Here is a 19,318-nt window from a genome sequence, read left to right as displayed (position 1 = left end):
CAGAACTCCCTTCGTCAATCCACCACCGGCCTCACCCCGTTCCAGTGCATGCTCGGCTACCAACCCCCACTATTCCCCTGGACGGAGGAACCCGCAGAAGTTCCAGCTGTGGACCACTGGTTCCGCGAGAGTGAGAGGGTTTGGGACTCAGCCCACATCCATCTCCAGCGGGCAGTGCGGAGACATAAACGCTTTGCGGACATTCGGAGATCCGAACCCCCCCAATACCAGCCAGGAGATCGGGTCTGGCTGTCGACCAAGGATATCCGTCTCCGCCTGCCCTGCAAGAAGCTGAGTCCCCGCTTCATTGGTCCATTTAAGATCCAGAGGCAGGTGAACGACGTCACCTATGAGCTTCAGCTCCCCCCCAGGTATCGCATCCACCCCACCTTCCACGTCTCACTGCTCAAACCCTTCTCCCCCTCTACACCAGGAACCACGGGACCGGACGCACCCCCTCCTCCGGAGATGATCGATGGGGCTGAGGTCTACCGGGTCCGCAACATCCTGGACTCGCGGCGACGGGGCGCCCGGCTCGAGTACCTGGTGGACTGGGAGGGGTATGGCCCAGAGGAAAGATCCTGGGTGGCCAGGGACGACATCCTCGACCCCTTGCTCCTCGAAGAGTTTCACCGCAACCACCCTAGTCGTCCCGCACCCAGAGGCCGAGGCCGCCCCCGTCGCCGTGGTAGGGCGTCAGGAGCCGCCCCTGGAGGGGGGGGTAATGTCAGAGAATCACAGTCACCTGCACCTTCATTAGCCAGATCCCAATCACCTGAGTACTGATTCCCCGCACCTGTCACCGGCTAATGAACAGCACTATATCCACTCACCACAAGCACTCCTTCCTCGTCCGGTCTACCGTTCACTACCCGAACCTAGCCTGACTTCTAACCTTGTCTTACTTACCTGCAGACCTCCCGATAACCCCCGCTCCAAGTCTCCACCGCTCCTGGTCTCCACCGCTCCTGTTCTCCACCGCCCCTGGAACTTCCTTGTCCTGGTCCTCCCCGCGGCAGTGCGCACCGCCGACTTCCCTTCCTGGATCCTGTCCCTGCTCCTCCGCTCAGCACTCACCCTTGCACCTATCCAAATAAAACCCTGTATTGACTTTACTCCTCCGTGTCTCCTAGTCTGTTCGTGACAAGTAGACCATATATGGCAGCAATAAAATAAGTACATTGTATATACTTATGGATTAAAATAAAATGTTGAAAAAGTTATAATTTTCCATCTTAATTTAATGTGACGGGGTTGAGTTGTTAAGCTTGACTGTACCCTCCCTGACTATAACATGCCTCAAAAACATGAATAAAAAGTATGATACTACTAACTATTTTATGCACCACTATTAAAGAGACCTGAATGATGTCATTTCTTTTAAATGATGCCACATATGAGTGGAGTCTAAATATTATGGGCATAGAATGGTTAGTGTGGTTAGCTGGTTAGTTATTTATCAAATATTTTGCATTTTTTTGGAAGAATATTTTTTACAAGAAAGGAACACAAATAAATGCTTACATTGTTGCCAAAAATCACAAACACTATGCACATTTTGTTAATAATTTTCTAAGTACAACCTCAGTGAAGTGCCTCAGGGACATGACAAAATGCTTGGTTTAAGATAGATGCTAAAAAATATTAAAATGCAATAATTATTTTTATTAATTATAATGGGCATCCCAAAGTTTTGTGAAAAGCTTTTAACTTTAATTTTAATTTTGGTGAACCACAACTTTAGAAACTTTGAGGGACTGAAATATTACCGAATCCCAGGAATGACCCATATAAATACATTTAGACCAACTAATTGACATAGGGATGTTAAGAGACTTAACGTTTATAATGTTTTAATTTAAAATGTTTCTGAACCAAATTTTTGTTTGACCTAAGTTTTCACTGAAACTTTATAGGTCATAGAGAAAATATTACTTAACATTGGTCATTGTGTGCTGATGTCTTGAGCTACTGTAGCTAGGCTATGTGTTTTATTTATATCTGCTTCACACCAGTGGATCACACCTGCTGTCAAGTGTGTTTTTAAAGCTCTCAGTTCTTTCTAAGTTTAAATATTATTAAGTTTTATTATTACATTTTTTAACTGCACCTTTAGGCTTACAGTTGTCTATCATAATATGGGCAGCTCTGAACCTGTTTTATTTTGAAAAAGAACTGACTTTATGAATGAGTAATTGCTCAACATGATGTTGAACAAGTAGGTAATTGGTGTCTGTAGTAATGATATCTGAATGAGTAGTAAATGGCCATGAGCAACTGGCAATGAACTGATGTATCTGCCGTATTAAAGCAAATCCTTTCATGCATTAAGTCTTAATGCCCTGCCTGGAGCTGCAATAATATTCAAGCACCCATAAATCTCCATCTCGCTTTTTTAATTCTGCTCTTCCTAGTGTCATTTTTATAGAATGAATCACACATTGTGAAAAAAGTGAACCTTGTCATGTAATGTCTTTTGGTCAGATTTTGTTGCTTAACCATTCCAGCTATTTTTAACATCTCATAAAATAAAGAAAAAATGTCCTGCATTTTTAAGGGTAGAATTAGTTAGTTTCTGTATTCTGTACTTTAAAGTCTAAAAACCTTATTGTGCAGATGAATAATTAAACAAATGTTGATGGGACATGTTAGCACATTCACGTGACAAGTTGTCACAACTGGAAAATGCATTTTTGATCATTATTTGATGATTGTTTTAATATAGAATGTGCAATTTAGTACGGAAGTCATGAAATATCTGTTTTAATGGATTGTAAGTAATCACACAAAACTGCATTAAATAAAATAAATTAAATGAAGAACATAATAAACAAAAATGTCAAACCAAGGTTATGATTAACATAAATTATAATTACTGAATTGCATAAAATAGCACAATATAAAACATAATAACTTGCCCCAAACTGACATTTATAGAAAAAAAAAAAAAAAAAAAAAAAACTTTTTTGGGGGTTAAAATCCACCTTCAAAATATAGCTGAACTTAGTTTCCCCAGTCTGTATGTGTGTGTGCATTTTTATTTCGATTGAGTTCAGGAGTAAATCTGTTGAAATTATGGGTGTGCCTGAAACACATAAAAAGCGACTCTGTGAACTGGCACACTAAGAGGTTGCGGCTGTTTATATGAGCACCCTCATTATTTGAAGGTATTCTCCGTTGGTTCGCAGCATTTTCAGAAGTTGCCAAATCACTGACAGTAATAAGATACGTCAGAGTGAGTTTCTTTAAGTTCTTTAAGCCAACACCCATTCACTACAAGAAGGCATACTCAGGATATGAGGTAGGAGAAGGAGGAGAAAAGAGGCATGTAGAGACAGAGCCTTTTATACACTTCTTCCATTCCTTGGCCTTTGAAACAAAAAACAAATCAAATAAAGAAGAACGGAAAATAAACACACAGTAGATACAAAAGTATGTGCTGCACACATAGTCATAAGGACCAAGTTTTTCTGCAATCTCTGTTGCCGTTAAAATAATTTAATGACATGACATCTGATAAAATAAAAAAAGGTTCATTAAATAAATAAAAAAGACAACCACAACCTAAAATTTCCATCAAATTTTTGGTTGTGTGAAAAATCAGAGGTGATTTAATGAAGTTTTTAGGGTGTTTCTGATGGATCCACCTATCACACATTGATGGTCATGATGAGTGTTGTAAGAAAAGGCCTGCCTCGTGCAATTAAGATGTGCTTTTGTATAGATGCTTGGGTAGATGGAATGTGTGTAATTCATGACATTTAATATTTATTGCTTCTTAAGAAGGCAAGTTCTGGCGAACAGGGATGGGTGTAGCATATCATGGAAGTGGGCTTCAGTCCACCCTCCATAGTCTAGAAATACAGACCCGACTGGTTTCATTCACCTGTATCCTTAGAATTTATTTAATTGAGTCTCTTCTCTCTAAACCTGGATTTGTTTATTGGGTAAGAAGATTTACTTCACGCAGGAAATGTGAGTTGGATCCAGTTTGTTGATACAGGCCTTCCTTCTTAAGAAGCCCTTTTCTTTGGAGCCCCAAACATGTATTTACAAAACAATGTCATTTTGGCATGTATGTACAGTATTGTATAAATTTCAACATACCTCCATTACATGCCCATTTACCAAATACAAGATGTATACAACCTGCTGATTCTAGCCTGATAGTTTCAAGGCAGTCTTGCATGAAAAACTGACATACCACAGCAAAGTCCCCCAGGCAAGTGAACAGGCCTCTAAAAGGCGTGTTAATGCAGGTGTGCAACATTTAGCAGTGGATGGTCTTGTTGTTTAGTGATCAGTTTTAAAAATGTGAAAGATCTAATGGTAGAGTTTTAAAGTATATTGCTGCAAATGCTTAACGTGAAAGAAAACCTAAAATAACGAGTCCTTTTCAAAGTGGTTTGAAATGGAAATACTGAATGTACCCTCCATGAAAAGGATAATAAAAAAGTAATAACAATCCCATCCCCCCATGCATTATTAAAAATTCAAATCAATGAATGTACTGTTCAGTTGTGTTTTTGTTCTGTTGACTTTTGTTTTGCATGCTTTTAAAATGCAGACAGATGTTTGGTATGCTTCTCTTGTTAATCCCTTTCAGAGATACTACTCTGACTGGACTAAACTGGATTAAAAACAAGATTTCGGCTTCATTTAATCACATCTGGACTATTGGGTGCCATTAAAATACATATCAGAAGATGTTCTGTTCTGCACCGCCACTGTTTTATACACAAACACGGTGCAAAAATGATTCCACCCTAATGACTGACAGGTGGCCTAGCCGCATACCTTTGTCTTTTTTTTTTTTTTTTTGTGAAGAATGTGATAAAGTAGATCTGAACTGCTCTTATTGAAATAAAACCACATTGGAAAAAGTATTCAAGTATGGGTCCAGTCGGTGCTATACGTTAATCCACATATTAATTTTTTAGTATTTTAAAGCATAATTTCAAAGGTGTTTTTTTCAGTGCAGTAAGTCAGTTGATGATGCGAATAAAGGGTGTGTCCATTCTTGTCATCAGTTATTAAACTAAGAATTTGCCAAATACTGCAGATCTTTATCTCTCATCATCAAACATGTCCCTTTAATACATAGATAAATGCTTATTTACATACATATCCATATATCTGTGTGTGTGTGTGTGTGTGTGTGTATTATTACACATCTAAATTATTATTTAGTGACATTAATATTTACCGTCATCAACCTTGATACATATTTCACATTCATACTCACAATACACTATTGCAATGCAAATGCGGGTTACATTGCAATAATGCCAAGGTGTCAAACCCTGTTACGTTGTTAGGAGCAAATGACTTGAAAAATATGCATAATACACCTTAACATCAGATCAGATAAAATCAGATACAAAAACATGAATGCACACTAATATGTGTGCACATGAATAATCATACTGCAGACAGTATCATCAGTACCCCAAATCATACTGCAGACACTCCGGCCAAACTACTGGCCAAACCCTTGTCTGATTACTGTAATGGTTTGCTGCAGTAAAGCCCCTCCACAATGTTCCGGAGATCCAGCCCGGACATGCATTTTCTTGCCTTTCCTTCCCTTGTATGTCTGACGTCTTTAAGGGAGCTTGTGCACGCCATTGCTAGAGACATAGCTGGATCTTATTACTCATCACAAACACTCATACAAAGCGATGATTGCCGTGCAATGATCTCACACCTTTCACACCTGATTTATACTATCATAGTTTCATGATAGATGTAGATGCTTGTGTAATACTATCAAACGCCCATCATTGCTGGCTGTGACACCCAGCAGTTTGCTTATCATGTTGACTTGAACTACAAATGAGAAATGGTCTGACTATGCAGGGTGTGGGAAGTGAATGATCCTGAAGAAGTTTCCAGGTAGAGCTAAGTGTATTGTATTTTTGTGGCAACTTTTCTCATTGTTTTTCCACAGCTCTATCACACTTTGCTCCACCTCAAACACACACACTCATATGTACACACATCTGGTGGAGTTTAGTGCCTTATAATACATTAGCTGCGTCAGCTACTGTGCAGAAATGTGTGTGCACATTTTCCAACATCAGTACGGAGGGAAACTGAGTTCCCTGTTCTTTTTTTCCCCTTGTTAATCTCCACAATGCAACTCTTCAGCTCTTGGGGGAGGGGGCAAAAGTAGATGGAAAAAAGCCATTCATAAATGTAAAAGTTGCTTCGCGCCCCACCCTGCTGAGAAGAGCAGAGGTTAACTCGCTCTCTACGGCTGTCCAGCCAACCAGATACTGAGGCAGAAACACACCTGCTGGCAGCCTGTGAGAGCTACACTGTCTTTTCTTAATTTTTCTTCAGAGGTTCTACTGGAATGTCTGTCCTCAAGTCTCTGCCTCTCCTCCTGTTTTCTCTCTCCACCTGAGGCAAAGCCCGGGGCTGGGTGTGACACCATTTATCTTGCCACTTTTTCTCTGTACCTGCCTAACAGGTAGGGCATGTGACAGAGTGCATCTGTATGTGAGTGTATGTGTGTGAGCAGCCAGCTCCGCCTCCTGAGTGTGTGTATAAAAAGGGTCAGCCAGCTGCAGAGAGACACGCAGAGGGACTTTGACTCTCCTTTGTGAGCAACCTCCTCCACTCCTCTCTCAGAGAGCACTCTCGTACCTCCTTCTCAGCTACTCAAAGACACAGGCACCATGTCAAGCACCAGGTCTATCAGCTACAGCATCGGTGGTGGCAGCAGTGGCTCCATGAGGAAGTCTGGCTACTCCAGCCAGTCAGCCTTTGCACTTCCCGCTGGCTCTAGCAGGGTCAGCACCGTGACCAGCGTCAGGAGATCTGGCGTGGGTGCCGGTCCAGGCTTCGGTGCAGGATTTGGTGCTGGAGGTGGCAGCTATGGCTTCAGCAGCAGCAGCATGAGTGGAGGCTACGGTGGTGGTCTTGGTGGAGGTTTTGGTGGTGGCTTCATTCCACCTCCCATCACCGCTGTAACCGTCAACCAGAGCCTGTTGGCCCCCCTCAACCTGGAAATTGACCCCACGATTCAGACAGTCCGCACTCAGGAGAAAGAGCAGATCAAGACCCTCAACAACCGCTTCGCCTCCTTCATTGACAAAGTGAGTATTCATGCATTCGGTCTATCTTAAAATAATACTGACTTTTACATATCATGCAAATATTCATAATGATATCGCTGTGCACTGTGCCTGTAGTGCATTCAAATACAGAATTCTCATTTTATTACTAAGTATGACCTTTGAATGAGTGACTCTTAACACTGGATGCCTTTAGTATTACTACACACCATAATAGCTTGCAGCTGTAAAAAACTGAATGGCACTTAAAAATGTGCTCTCTTGCACAACAGCTTTCTTTCAGCATATCTGCAAGCGAAGTATTTTTAATAGATGTAAAAGTTGCATATGATTACACCAGAGCCAGTATCTTTACTAATCAGGCAGTACAAGCAAAGCAGTAGTAAGAGGCTAATCAGCTAAAGTAAATGTTAAACCATTTGTACTCGATCTCTCTAAGTATGGCTTTAGCCTTGGAAAAAAGTCCTCAAAAACCCATGACTGAGGCTATCCAAATATGGGTGGCGTTTAGGTAATAACCTAGCAACCATGTGAGTCATAGATACACACGTACTGTATATAGAGCGCAGTAGATGAATCCAGTGTGTGCATAGTCCAAAGACTAGACTTTATTACGCCACAAAAATTGCACAGCTTATGAAATTGAAATTGACATTCAGATCCATTTGTGCTATGCATTTTTTATTTCATCCTCTTTCTAAAAAAAAAAAAAAAAAAAAAGCTTTAATCAGCTGTATGTTACACCCATATTTGGCTGCAAACAAACACTTCACAACTTTCTGAGCAAATGTGGACAGAAGACACACCCTGAAGGCTATGCAGTCAGCATATACACACACACCTTTATTTTTTAGTGCCTCTGGGAGAATTTGCAGTAGGCAGTGTGTGACCACAATGAGTCATCAGGACCATAAACACCAGACGCTCCAAACTTTTACTCTGTTTTATAGCATGTTTCAGGTCAAAGACTATGGCCAATAAATGCCTTTGAACTTTTTCTTAGGTTTAAGATAACAGGGAAATGCAAATCATTGTTAATGTAGATCTTGTAGTGTGTAGTGTGAAAAATAATTATTGAAGTCTTGAGGAAAAGGGCACTAATATTTCCAGGGTACATCCAGGTTGCATACATCTAGAAAAAAATATATTAAAAAAAATAACATCTAAAAAAATATATATAAAGACAAGTTTAGTAGATTACGAACTAGACAGGTGCTGTCATATATGGCTGATCTCCAAAGACCATACACAAAACCTGCCTTAGGGTGTGGCAGGTATGTCGTGTTTCTCTGATGTTGTTGCTCTGTCTATCTGTTACTGGAAGTTTTTTTTTCCAGTCCAGGAGTTTGTAGCTTGTGTGCAGCACTGCCACACCCAGTCAGTCAACTTTCACCTTCCCTTCCCCCCTTCCCTCACTCCACCCTGCAGAAAAATGCCTGCTAAAATGACTCATGGTCATTTGTATTCCCTTAAACAATGCTTCCAGAGAGCATGCACAAAGAGACTTAAAGAGCTAGGACTACAAAGGAGTTATACAAGACAGACAAAACCATCAATTCACTTCATTTATTCATTCATTCACTCCCTACTTTTTTCAGAATGCAGTCTTTCTCAACTACATTTTTAATCTCCAAGGAACATCGAAGTGAAAATCTTCAAATAAAAAACACAAAATTCTTTCTTTCTTTCCACAGGTGCGTTTCCTGGAACAGCAGAACAAGATGCTGGAGACCAAATGGAGTCTCCTCCAGGAACAGACCACCACCCGCTCCAACATCGATGCTATGTTTGAGGCCTACATTGCTAACCTTCGTAGACAGCTCGATGGCCTGGGAAATGAGAAAATGAAGCTGGAAGGAGAGCTGAGGAACATGCAAGGCCTGGTTGAGGACTTCAAGAACAAGTGAGTTGAAATTTTGAAACTGAATGATCTGATGGAAAACAAACCTAATCTATAAACAGAATAGATTTACTCTCATTTCCTTTCTCTTAACAGGTACGAAGATGAGATCAACAAGCGTGCTTCAGTAGAGAATGAGTTTGTTCTGCTCAAGAAGGTGAATATCATTAATATTTTTCTTTTAAATGCCTCCTTTTCCCCTCCATTAAGGGTTTTTGTAACAACAGTGGGGGATAATGTCCTCTTTTTTCAGGATGTTGATGCAGCCTACATGAACAAGGTTGAGCTCGAGGCCAAGGTTGATGCTCTTCAGGATGAGATCAACTTCCTCAGGGCAGTCTATGAGGCTGTAAGTTCAATTCTGTTGTATTTGGCCAGCCAAAACTTGTTAGTACAGCTGCTTTGTAAGGGTAGGTAATTTACTGATTGTTTGATCTGCATTTGCAGGAACTCCGTGAACTCCAGTCTCAGATCAAGGACACATCAGTCGTTGTGGAGATGGACAACAGCAGAAACCTGGATATGGACGCCATTGTGGCTGAAGTCCGTGCTCAGTATGAGGACATTGCCAACCGCAGCCGTGCTGAAGCAGAGGGCTGGTACAAACAGAAGGTCGGTCAACTCTCATAAGTTCAACGCTTGAAGATCACCTCATCTATCGCAAGTGCTCATTTATGTCAAAATATATGTTACAGTTTGAGGAGATGCAGTCCTCTGCTGGTCAGTACGGTGAGGACCTCCGCTCAACCAAGTCTGAGATTGCAGAACTCAACCGCATGATTGCCCGCCTACAGAACGAGATTGATGCCGTCAAGGGACAGGTAATGATGAGCAAGGATTGATACATTAGTGTTTCAAATACTGTTTATGTAAAGAAGCTGAATTTATGTATATTATTGTCACTTTAGCGTGCCAACTTGGAGGCTCAGATCGCTGAGGCTGAGGAACGTGGAGAGCTGGCAGTGAAGGACGCCAAACTCCGCATCAGGGAACTCGAGGAAGCCCTCCAGAGAGCCAAGCAAGACATGGCCCGCCAGGTGCGCGAGTACCAGGAGCTCATGAACGTCAAACTGGCCCTGGACATTGAGATTGCCACCTACAGAAAGCTGCTGGAAGGAGAGGAGAGCAGGTAGGAAGTTTTAAAAGAACATTTATTTGATATTTACACTTTCAAATCTTTTCAACAAACCTTGAGGTTCGAAAAAACATCAGTAAGCAAACCTATTGTCTTCTTTTCTCTAGACTCTCCAGCGGTGGAGCTTCAGCCACCATTCATGTGCAACAGACCTCTGGAGGGGTCTCATCTAGTAAATAAAACTCTCTCTCTCTGAATCTCTCATCTTTCTTAGAATCTCATTCTCCAGGTCATGTTGGATACGTGTCTAAATTTTCTGTCTCTTGCAGGTTACTCTGGTAGCGGTGCTGGATTCGGCTATGGCGGTGGTTCAGGCTATGGCGGTGGTTCAGGATTTGGCGGTGGTTCAGGATTTGGCGGTGGTTCAGGCTATGGCGGTAGCTCCGGATACGGTGGTAGCTCCATCAGCAAAACCAGCGTCACCTCCGTCAGCAGTAAACGCTATTAAGGAGAAGCGCCCCCAACCCAACCCGGCATCCTAACTTCCTTACCTGCAACTAGATCACTCTGAACCTTCTTACAACTCAAACCATCTATGGTGCTATATTCTAGCCAGACAGCTATCCCCTGTTAATGAGGAGATGAGGACAATGATTTGTTAAACATAAAATAAGTTTTAGGTTGCTCTGTGTGTTGATGGTAGTTACCCATAACATACATCTCTTGTCTGGTGGCATCACTGCCATTTTATATCATCAACTACAACTAAAATGACACCAGAAAGAATGTAATGGAGAATATGTGTTCCCAGTCACTGAATTGTTTTATTTCTGCACTGATATGTATGGGGATAGTGAGACTTGAATGAAATATATATACACATAAAAACCACTGAAGTCAATTAGGCCCTTCACAACAACAGGATTTCAGTCTCATTAGCATAACCTCAAGCAGTACCATGGTTTCACTGGATCAGGGATGTGTTATACAGGTTCTGAAAGTCCTGGTTGAATGTTTTGTGCTGTTACAAGCTCCCTGCTGTATTTTTGTTGACGAATATGATTTTTGTCATTATGCAATGGCTGTCAGTGTTTGTTTACCTATTTGCTGTAAAAAGTACAATACTGTCAGCCTGTAACTGATGACAATGACTTGTGGGCTTCCGATGTCCAGTTACCTCACATTCAAGGGAGATGTGTTACAGCAAAAAACAGGCACAATGGCATTTCCATGGACCATCCCTCCTAAACTTTGTGTACTTGCCGAGTTGAAAAAGGAGAGCTTCATTTACTGTGTGGTGACTGTACTACCTTAGACTTTCCCCTGCATTCAAACTGGTTCCAGAGCATATTTTACAGTCCCTGTTTTAAACAGAAAAAAAACCGCAACAAAAATGAAACCATGTTCAACCAGATTTATTTTGTATTGATTGACTGGACACCAACTTAAATTCTGAATACAATAAATCTGAGACTACAAGTTTTGTCTTCATTTGTCTTTTTGATTTGTCTTTGTTGCTTGAAATGTTGAAATGTTTTGCACCAAAGAGCCATGTTTTATCAAAGAGCTACATCTGGATAAAAATTAAACAATGGAACCACAAAGAAACTATAGACAGAAAAAAAAATATTTAATAGGATTAAAACAGATACATTCAATATAATAATTACAATAAAGTTGATCCACTTTATGTAGCACTCCCTTAGTCTTAATTCTCTTATAACACTACAGTTAGTTCATTTTCATCATACAATTTTAATTACATTAACTTTGATATCGAAATATTCTGAACATTTTCAGTACAATCGCATTGCAAAATGCATTTATCTCTTAGCCTTTTTCAGTATTTATCAAACATTATATTTAATGTGAAAGAAGTTAAACAAATTTTAAGCCATAAATTAAATTTATCTGGCTTCCAATTGCTGAGGTGAGTAGCTGGCATTGTTATCTGGAATTTCAGTGCTGGTCTGTGGAAACTCATTGGGCTGTACCTCTTCTGCTGTGGTTCTGTATATACAAATATACACCAGAATTGCTAACCCAAAAGCAGTTGTGAGAACACCTGCAACAATTGGCCCTGGATCTGGAGGATTGTATACTGCAAAAGACAAACACAAATGAACATCAGTTAAGTTAAAAAAAAAAAAAAAGGGAAAAAATCACACAATCAAAGTCCAGTTTTCAATCAGTTTTAAGGACCTTGATCTTTTCAATATGGCGGACATGAGTATTGTGTCAATGAGAAAACATTGCTAATGCTGCTTCAACATATCTTGGTTTACCAAGACAAAGCAAATATTTCAGCTTGTCCTTTGGTCTTATCATGTCAGTTCTTAAGAGGTGACCTGCTCCATTTAAAATAAACACATTTAATGTGGCCACTAATATGATAGTGGTCTGTTTTTCTTTAGGGGTAATTTTTTAATGATGTAAAAATTATGTAATTAAAAGTGTAAAATGCACTAACGTGTGTCTTAAATACAAAGTAGTAGCTCAGCACTGCCCTCTGGCGTTTGTTCTTTAAAATTCTGCATTAAACATAATAACGTAAATACAAAAATGTGCTGTAACAGTCATTTGTCTTAGTTATAACACATCAAAAATTTAGTTGTTTATAGTCACTCACTGAAAATGAAGGCTGAATTGCTGGGCTGAGACTTTGGTTTCATTTTTGAAGACATAAGTTGGAATATGCATTCATACTCTCCTTGAGGAACTGGGGCATACTGTGTGATAGATTCGGTGTTGCCTGGTTTGCTGTAACTTTGACTCAAATAAGCACCGTCCCTTCTAAACTCAAAGTACCCCTAAACAGGAAAAAAAAAACAGTTTAAAAGACACGTGCTGTCTATGTACCTAAAACATAATTTGAAATGTAATTACAAAACAATTCAGTATAAAAGCAAAAGTGTGAATATGGTAATTTACATAGTCTTTTGAATTTAAATAAGCGGAGTCAATGGAGCAGGAGATTTTCACATTTTCTTTGTCCCTGACGTACACTTTGGTGGCAGGACCATGCATATCCACAGACAGTTTAGGACGGGGCAATGCATCTGGCAAAGTGGAGAGTGAAAGGAAGACATTTCTTAGAAAGATAAAAAGCATGAGGGAATTAGTCAGGGCCCATGAGTTTCATTTGTGGCTCAATGGACAAAATGTCGAGGATTAATTTTGCACTACACTGATTTTTGTCATCCCCCCCCCAATAGTACCTGGAGCTGACTACCAAGTAAACAAACAAATTACGGATAGTTAAAGGTAGTTTAATTAGGTCATGTCATGGGGCCGTTAAAAAATTTTCTGGTAAAATGTCATTGCAATAATTTTGTACAAATAATCTCAATAAATGTCTCACCTGAGCAAACTATATAGAGCATGCGTCTCTGTTTGCAATCTTCAATTTGCTCCACTGGACAATCCTTGATTTTTTTTTCTTTCCCAGTGCATCTGATGCCCCCAACTGTCTGTGTGAACAGCCGTCTGTCATCCAAAAGCCTTTCCCACTTCAGCACATTCCCACATCCCAGTTCCCTGCACACCACTTCAGCTGTGGCAGCAGCGGCAGATGAATCAGCTTCAGTATCGACTTCCCTCTGACAAACAGGTTCCCACTTGCCTTTGAGAGTGACATCCAGAAATCCTAGACAGCTCTCTCCACGGTCCTGCTCCCAGAGCCGAACCGGAAGCTCTTCTAATGGAGCACAAGGGAAGAAAATATACATACACACTGGACTTGTATCACAAATCACACTTGACTTGTATCCCAACTGTTTCTTCTAGACATCAATGAAATGAAAATTCTCAGATTTGGTAAATATACTGAATATAATTTCATTTAATTAATGAAACCACACACATAAACACTCCTATTTCCATGTAAAAGGGAATGCATTGCTTTTCTGTACCTGGGATGGCTTGCTCACTTTTGGACAGAGATGAATGTAAGACTTTTCCATTGTACAACATCTCCATACTGCAGGCAAACTCTATTGGGACAACGACATTCGCCTGTCTTAAAACAATACTAGTGTAATTTGTGAGAAACAGCGAACCAGCAAAGGTCCAGTTGGTGCCAGGGGTGACAGGGAGGATGCGGTAATACAGACTCAGTGTGAAGTTTGTGGCTAGGTTATTGGCTGGTTCACACTGTACAGTGTAATTTTCACCCTTACGAAAAAGATTGGGGTACACAGTCACTTTGGGATGAGAGAGGGCAGCTGGGAAAGAGAGAAAAAGAAACACAATGACATTTCAGTAGGAAATGTCTAATACATAATACATTAAGATATAATCATATGCATAATAAAACTTACATACGACTAAGGTAATAGGGCTGCTTAATTCAGAATATGGATTCTTTGAGTCAGTTTGAGTGGATTTGTACCAGCACACAATTTTTCCTTCATACTTGGCCGTTGCAGGGATTGTGAAATATATTATATCTGATCGTCTGATGACCTCAGATGTCACCCAGGCTTCTGTGGTTTCTGGGGTCTGCGAGGGGCTTTCCAACTTGCCCACAGACACAGTTATGGGATACTGAGCCCTCCAAGTGGTGCCACAAGCAACCTCTACTATAGAGTTTAGCTCAATATTACTTTCATTTATTCTGAATCGATAGCTGAATGTAGGGGCTGGAGCATATGCTGGAGGTGAGAGACAGAATAAAATGAAACAGAAAAAGAAAAGGGAGGACAACACTTATTATTAACAGCAATGTTGGATCAGCATTTCTGCAGCAGCTTTTCATTTAGTTTACTATGCGCTTGTTCATTTCAAATCGATTATTATAGACAGCAAATCCTATAAGAAACACTAAATAAAAACAAATCATACAGGCACACTGTTTCAAACATGAATTCTTGAGTAAAAGGTTTTTGGCTTAAAACACACAAAGTTTCTCAAGTTTGTGCAAGGAAGATTGTTTTTAAATAAATGTATATTTTTAATAAACAAGGACACATTAAATTGGTCAAAAGTGACAGTAAACACATTTATAATGTTCCAAAATATATTATATTTGAAATAAGTTCTGTTCTTTCTATTTAGCAAAGAATTCTGAAAAGAAATGCATCATGGTTTCCAAATACAAAGCAGCATTGATAATAATATAAAAAGTGTCTTGAGCACTAAATCAGCATAATATAATTATTTCTGAAGGATCATGTGAGAAACTGAAGATTGGAGTATTGGTTGTTGAATTAAAATTTCAGCTTTGCCATCACAGGAATAAATGACATTTTAAAATATAGCAAAAAACAAAGCAGTTATTATAAATAATAATAATACAGACTTCTTTCAAAAACATTGCGGGGCAATTAAAAGTGAAACATAAGCTTGGTCAAAATGTTACTGCAGGCATGATGAGCTGATTATTATTAATGCACATCCGACTGAATGACTATTCATGTTTTTACAGACACAGTATATTCTTTTTTTAAAGAATCCCAACAGCCTATATTAACCTTTAGTTAATGTATTTTTAACTAAAATATTTTTACTAATGTATTTTTATGAACAGGACAGGTTAGTGAGAATACTTCTGCACACAGCATGATAGATAAATGTAATATGACTTGACTGAAGAAGAAAAAAAACTGCACTTCCTTCTTCATACAACTCACCTGACCATATGTGTGTATCAGCTTGTGTATAGGAGTAGGTGAATGATTCTTACCCTGAGATGCTGTGTTTCTCACACACATTATCCAGCACACCACAGCTAGTGCTATGAAGAAAGAGTGATTGCGATATAGTGTGAAAAACAGGATTTTCCCAAATTAAAGTACATGAAATATGCATGTTGCAAAGTGCAACATGTAAGACATTAAAATAATATATGTAATTAAAAATATGTTTATATTTTACAGAGTTAGTTTTTAGGCCTAGTGTTTGCAAATACATTTGAACTTTACAAACATGTATTATTGTGAATCAAATTAACTCAAGATTTGGAAAAGTAATGTTTACTACATTTCTACACTGGCCTGACTGACCTGTCTAAATCTGATCAGTCCTGCTTACTCTATGTTCTATATGTTTCGAAGCAATAAAACTGATATACTTTCAGTGATATATCTCTCACTGTGAAAAACTGGGTACCCTCATTCACACCTTCTAATTTATACTGTTAGTTGCAATTTACTAAATATAATTAACTGAAAAAGTTCATTGGAATTCAGAGTAGTCAGTTAATACTCCAATAAGTTTAAACATCAGGAAAATTAAATATCCCTTACCTCCAATGTTGGGAAGAATCATTCTGACACCAGCAAATGAAACTGTGACACGATAAGAATGAAGAATGCTTAAATTCACAACAAAACCGAGCTGAAATTTCCAACTGGCGAAACACTGCATTGACTAACAGGATGTTCGTTGACCTCAAAACAGGATGTAACATTTTTTTCTTTTAGTCCACTATATTGTGGGTAAACAATTTGAAAAAGGTGTTTTTATCTTTAGTTTTAGTATGTAGATTTATTCATTCATATTTTGTTTTGCATAGGCTGATACAAGCTTAAATTAAGCACTAAAATATTTTTATTTGCACGCTTCATATATATTTTTTCTACTATTAACCTATTTTTCTAATTGACCTTAATTTATTTTGACACCTCTGTCCATACATTAGAAATCTTAAAGAAAAATCGAAAAAATTTTCTTTTAAATTTATATGGTGTGAATTCCTTAATTCTAAAATGTTATGTTGTCTCTATGGCAACTCAGTTCATTTCAGATCTAGTCTTTATGTTTTGTAATATTGGGAGCACAGACTTTATCTCTCCTTGCTGATATGGATCTTATCACTACAAAAGTGATTCCAGAGCATGTCCTTTAGAAGCCATGGCTCATGATCCCAGACTTACCTAGAGACCTCTGCTTGACCTGAGTGACCCGGCTAGATCTCTAATCCTGCATGGCTTTACTGCTGTTCTCCACATGGTTGTGTTGCATAACTGTGAGAGAGCAGATTACTGACTGTTCAGCCTCACGTCTCTCCCTGCAGTGCTGTCAGAGATGATACACAGGTGGGAGAGAGGGTAAGAGAAAGCCAATAAGACCATCTTTGTGTACTACGACAAACATAGTTTATTAAATCATATTTACAGTATGTTACAATGGATCATACATATTTACAAACATAATACATTATCAAGTCAGTCGTGATTACATTTGTTAGCTTTCACCCTGCACAAAATGCTACAACACACTCAGAAAAAATACACAAAACTGTCACTGGGGCAGTACCTTTTGAAAAATAATATGTATTATAATATGTATAATATATATGGTTCTCAATTCTAGTCCTGGAGTTTTGTATGTCTTCCTTCTTTAACACCTGATCTTCATCTCATTAGGAGAGAATCCATCAAGTGAACTGAGTGTGTTAGACAAGAGAGAAGGATCTCCTCAGGACTAGAGTTGAAAACCACTGCCTTTAAAAGTTACTAATATGTAGAGGTAAAGAAGATACAAGAATGTACCTTATAGCTTTTGTACTTACCCCAGTGAAAGCATTGTACTTTTTCTGAGCGTGCAGTTGCTGCCAAAAATGGTTCATTTTATTAGCAGGTGAACAGGGTACATGTTGTCACCTGACCAAACCGCAAAACAGGTCTCATCACATCCGCTTGCCAAGAAAGTATTAATAGCAGGATGGATGGATAGTGATATATGAACTTTAAAGGTAACCAAGTTATTTGTTTTTATTGCTGGAATTTATTCAGCTTTAATATCCAAATGTTAGTGAGAAGAAGAAAAATATACATTTTTAGATAGCAATCTGTGTTTATGATTGACATTGGTTATGGTTATCTTTGGTATCTGCTTTGAAGGCATCTTAAGTAAAAAAAAAAAGTTCCATATTTAATGAAGCACATACATAAAATCGTTCTGTGAAATAAAATTGTTGCACATAACCCTAATTGCTGTGGGATACAGTAGTTTTGCAAGTAAACTGTGGTTAATGTAATAGTTTTGCAAATAAACTTTTCAGTGATAGACTATAAGTAATAAATTAGTTAAATATGAACTGTAATATTTTTAAGCTTTTTTTAAGGTTAAGCACAATTCAGTTCTGATGATGTCTGTGATTATTTAGATGCAGCATTCATTCAGGAATGATTCTACATGTAAATCATCCAATCAGAGACCTTAAAGCCTACAAGACTGACTGAAATGGTCATAGATAAATTGCCCCAATAGGAAGTTGGAAGTGATTTTCGTGAGACAGGAATGCACCACTGAGATTTCAAAATGCTCTTCCTCTTTTCAGGGCCCATGAATTCTTCACTGCATTGCTTCACCGATTCTGTCATCACACATTTCCCCACACACAATTACACTGAAGGCATCTACAACCTCTTATTAACCAATCTTATTCATCATGCTTTTGCCTTTTTCCTTGTCTTTGCTTTTCTTATCCTTTTCCTTCTCTTCCTTTTCCTTCAACGCTTTCTTCTCTTTCTTCTTCTCATCCTTAGCCTCCTTATACTTCCACTTTGGAGGCTCAAGGTAACCTTTCTGCTTTTTATTCTTCTTCTCCTTTTTCGGGGTGGGTTCAGAGGATTTGGTAACTTTAATCTGTTTCCATCAAGACACATGCAACAATCACACATGCAACAACTGACCGGCTTGAGCTGCGATCATTAGAGCAGAATCATTGCCGTCATTGTCTTGGTGGTTAATATCCAGATGTGGACAGCCGTGCAGCTTGTAAACAATTGGAAGAAAGCCTTTATATGCAGCCACCATCAGTCCATTCTACAAGAAAGAATCATGGTGTGTTACAAACCTCTATCAATATAATTCTTAAACAGGTGAAAAGGTAAAGAGATATAGAAAATATATTCTGTAGAACATGGACACTTTACATCAACTGGTAACTATTTCATAATCAACCAAACCATAATAACCCTGCACTGTAAAAAAATATTTTGTTGACTTAACTCATTATTTTTTGTTATCTTTTTGCATGGGTTTTTTTAAGTTAAACTAACTTATTTGATAAAGTATACCTGACAAATATGGAAAGGTTTACCTGACAAGTTATAAAGTACAATTAACTGATTTTATTTAGTTAAGTAAACTTCGAATTTAAGTTCAGCCAACTAAAGTTTAAGTTTTCTAAACTACATCCAATAAGTTCAGCCAACTAAAGTCAAGTTTTCTAAACTACATCCAATAAGTTCAGCCAACTAAAGTCAAGTTTTCTAAACTACATCCAATAAGTTCAGCCAACTAAAGTCAAGT

The 19,318-nt window shown here is 38.8% G+C and overlaps 2 protein-coding genes across 2 annotated transcripts; one reads left to right on the top strand and one right to left on the bottom strand.

The window, feature by feature from the left end:
* Positions 1 to 6,269: 6,269 nt before the first annotated feature.
* Positions 6,270 to 11,752, top strand: LOC306844705 (keratin, type II cytoskeletal 8-like). Its single transcript, XM_079377040.1, has 9 exons — positions 6,270 to 7,103; positions 8,777 to 8,985; positions 9,079 to 9,139; positions 9,236 to 9,331; positions 9,430 to 9,594; positions 9,678 to 9,803; positions 9,891 to 10,111; positions 10,225 to 10,289; positions 10,387 to 11,752. The coding sequence occupies exons 1-9, from the start codon at positions 6,684 to 6,686 to the stop codon at positions 10,563 to 10,565; spliced, it is 1,542 nt and encodes a 513-aa protein (XP_079233166.1). The 5' UTR covers positions 6,270 to 6,683; the 3' UTR covers positions 10,566 to 11,752.
* On the bottom strand, positions 11,669 to 16,436 carry LOC306844704 (uncharacterized protein). Its single transcript, XM_079377039.1, has 8 exons — positions 16,303 to 16,436; positions 15,741 to 15,791; positions 14,377 to 14,709; positions 13,969 to 14,280; positions 13,419 to 13,754; positions 12,989 to 13,116; positions 12,687 to 12,867; positions 11,669 to 12,158 (listed from the first exon to the last, which is right to left on the bottom strand). Exons 1-8 carry the CDS (start codon positions 16,421 to 16,423, stop codon positions 11,965 to 11,967), a joined length of 1,656 nt encoding a protein of 551 aa, XP_079233165.1. The 5' UTR covers positions 16,424 to 16,436; the 3' UTR covers positions 11,669 to 11,964.
* Between the last annotated feature and the right edge of the window lie 2,882 nt (positions 16,437 to 19,318).

Source organism: Barbus barbus (genome assembly GCF_936440315.1).
Source record: "Barbus barbus genome assembly, chromosome: 25".
Lineage (NCBI taxonomy): Eukaryota > Metazoa > Chordata > Actinopteri > Cypriniformes > Cyprinidae > Barbus > Barbus barbus.
The sequence above is the reverse complement of the archived record's forward strand: the minus strand, read 5'-3'. Positions and strand labels throughout refer to the sequence as shown.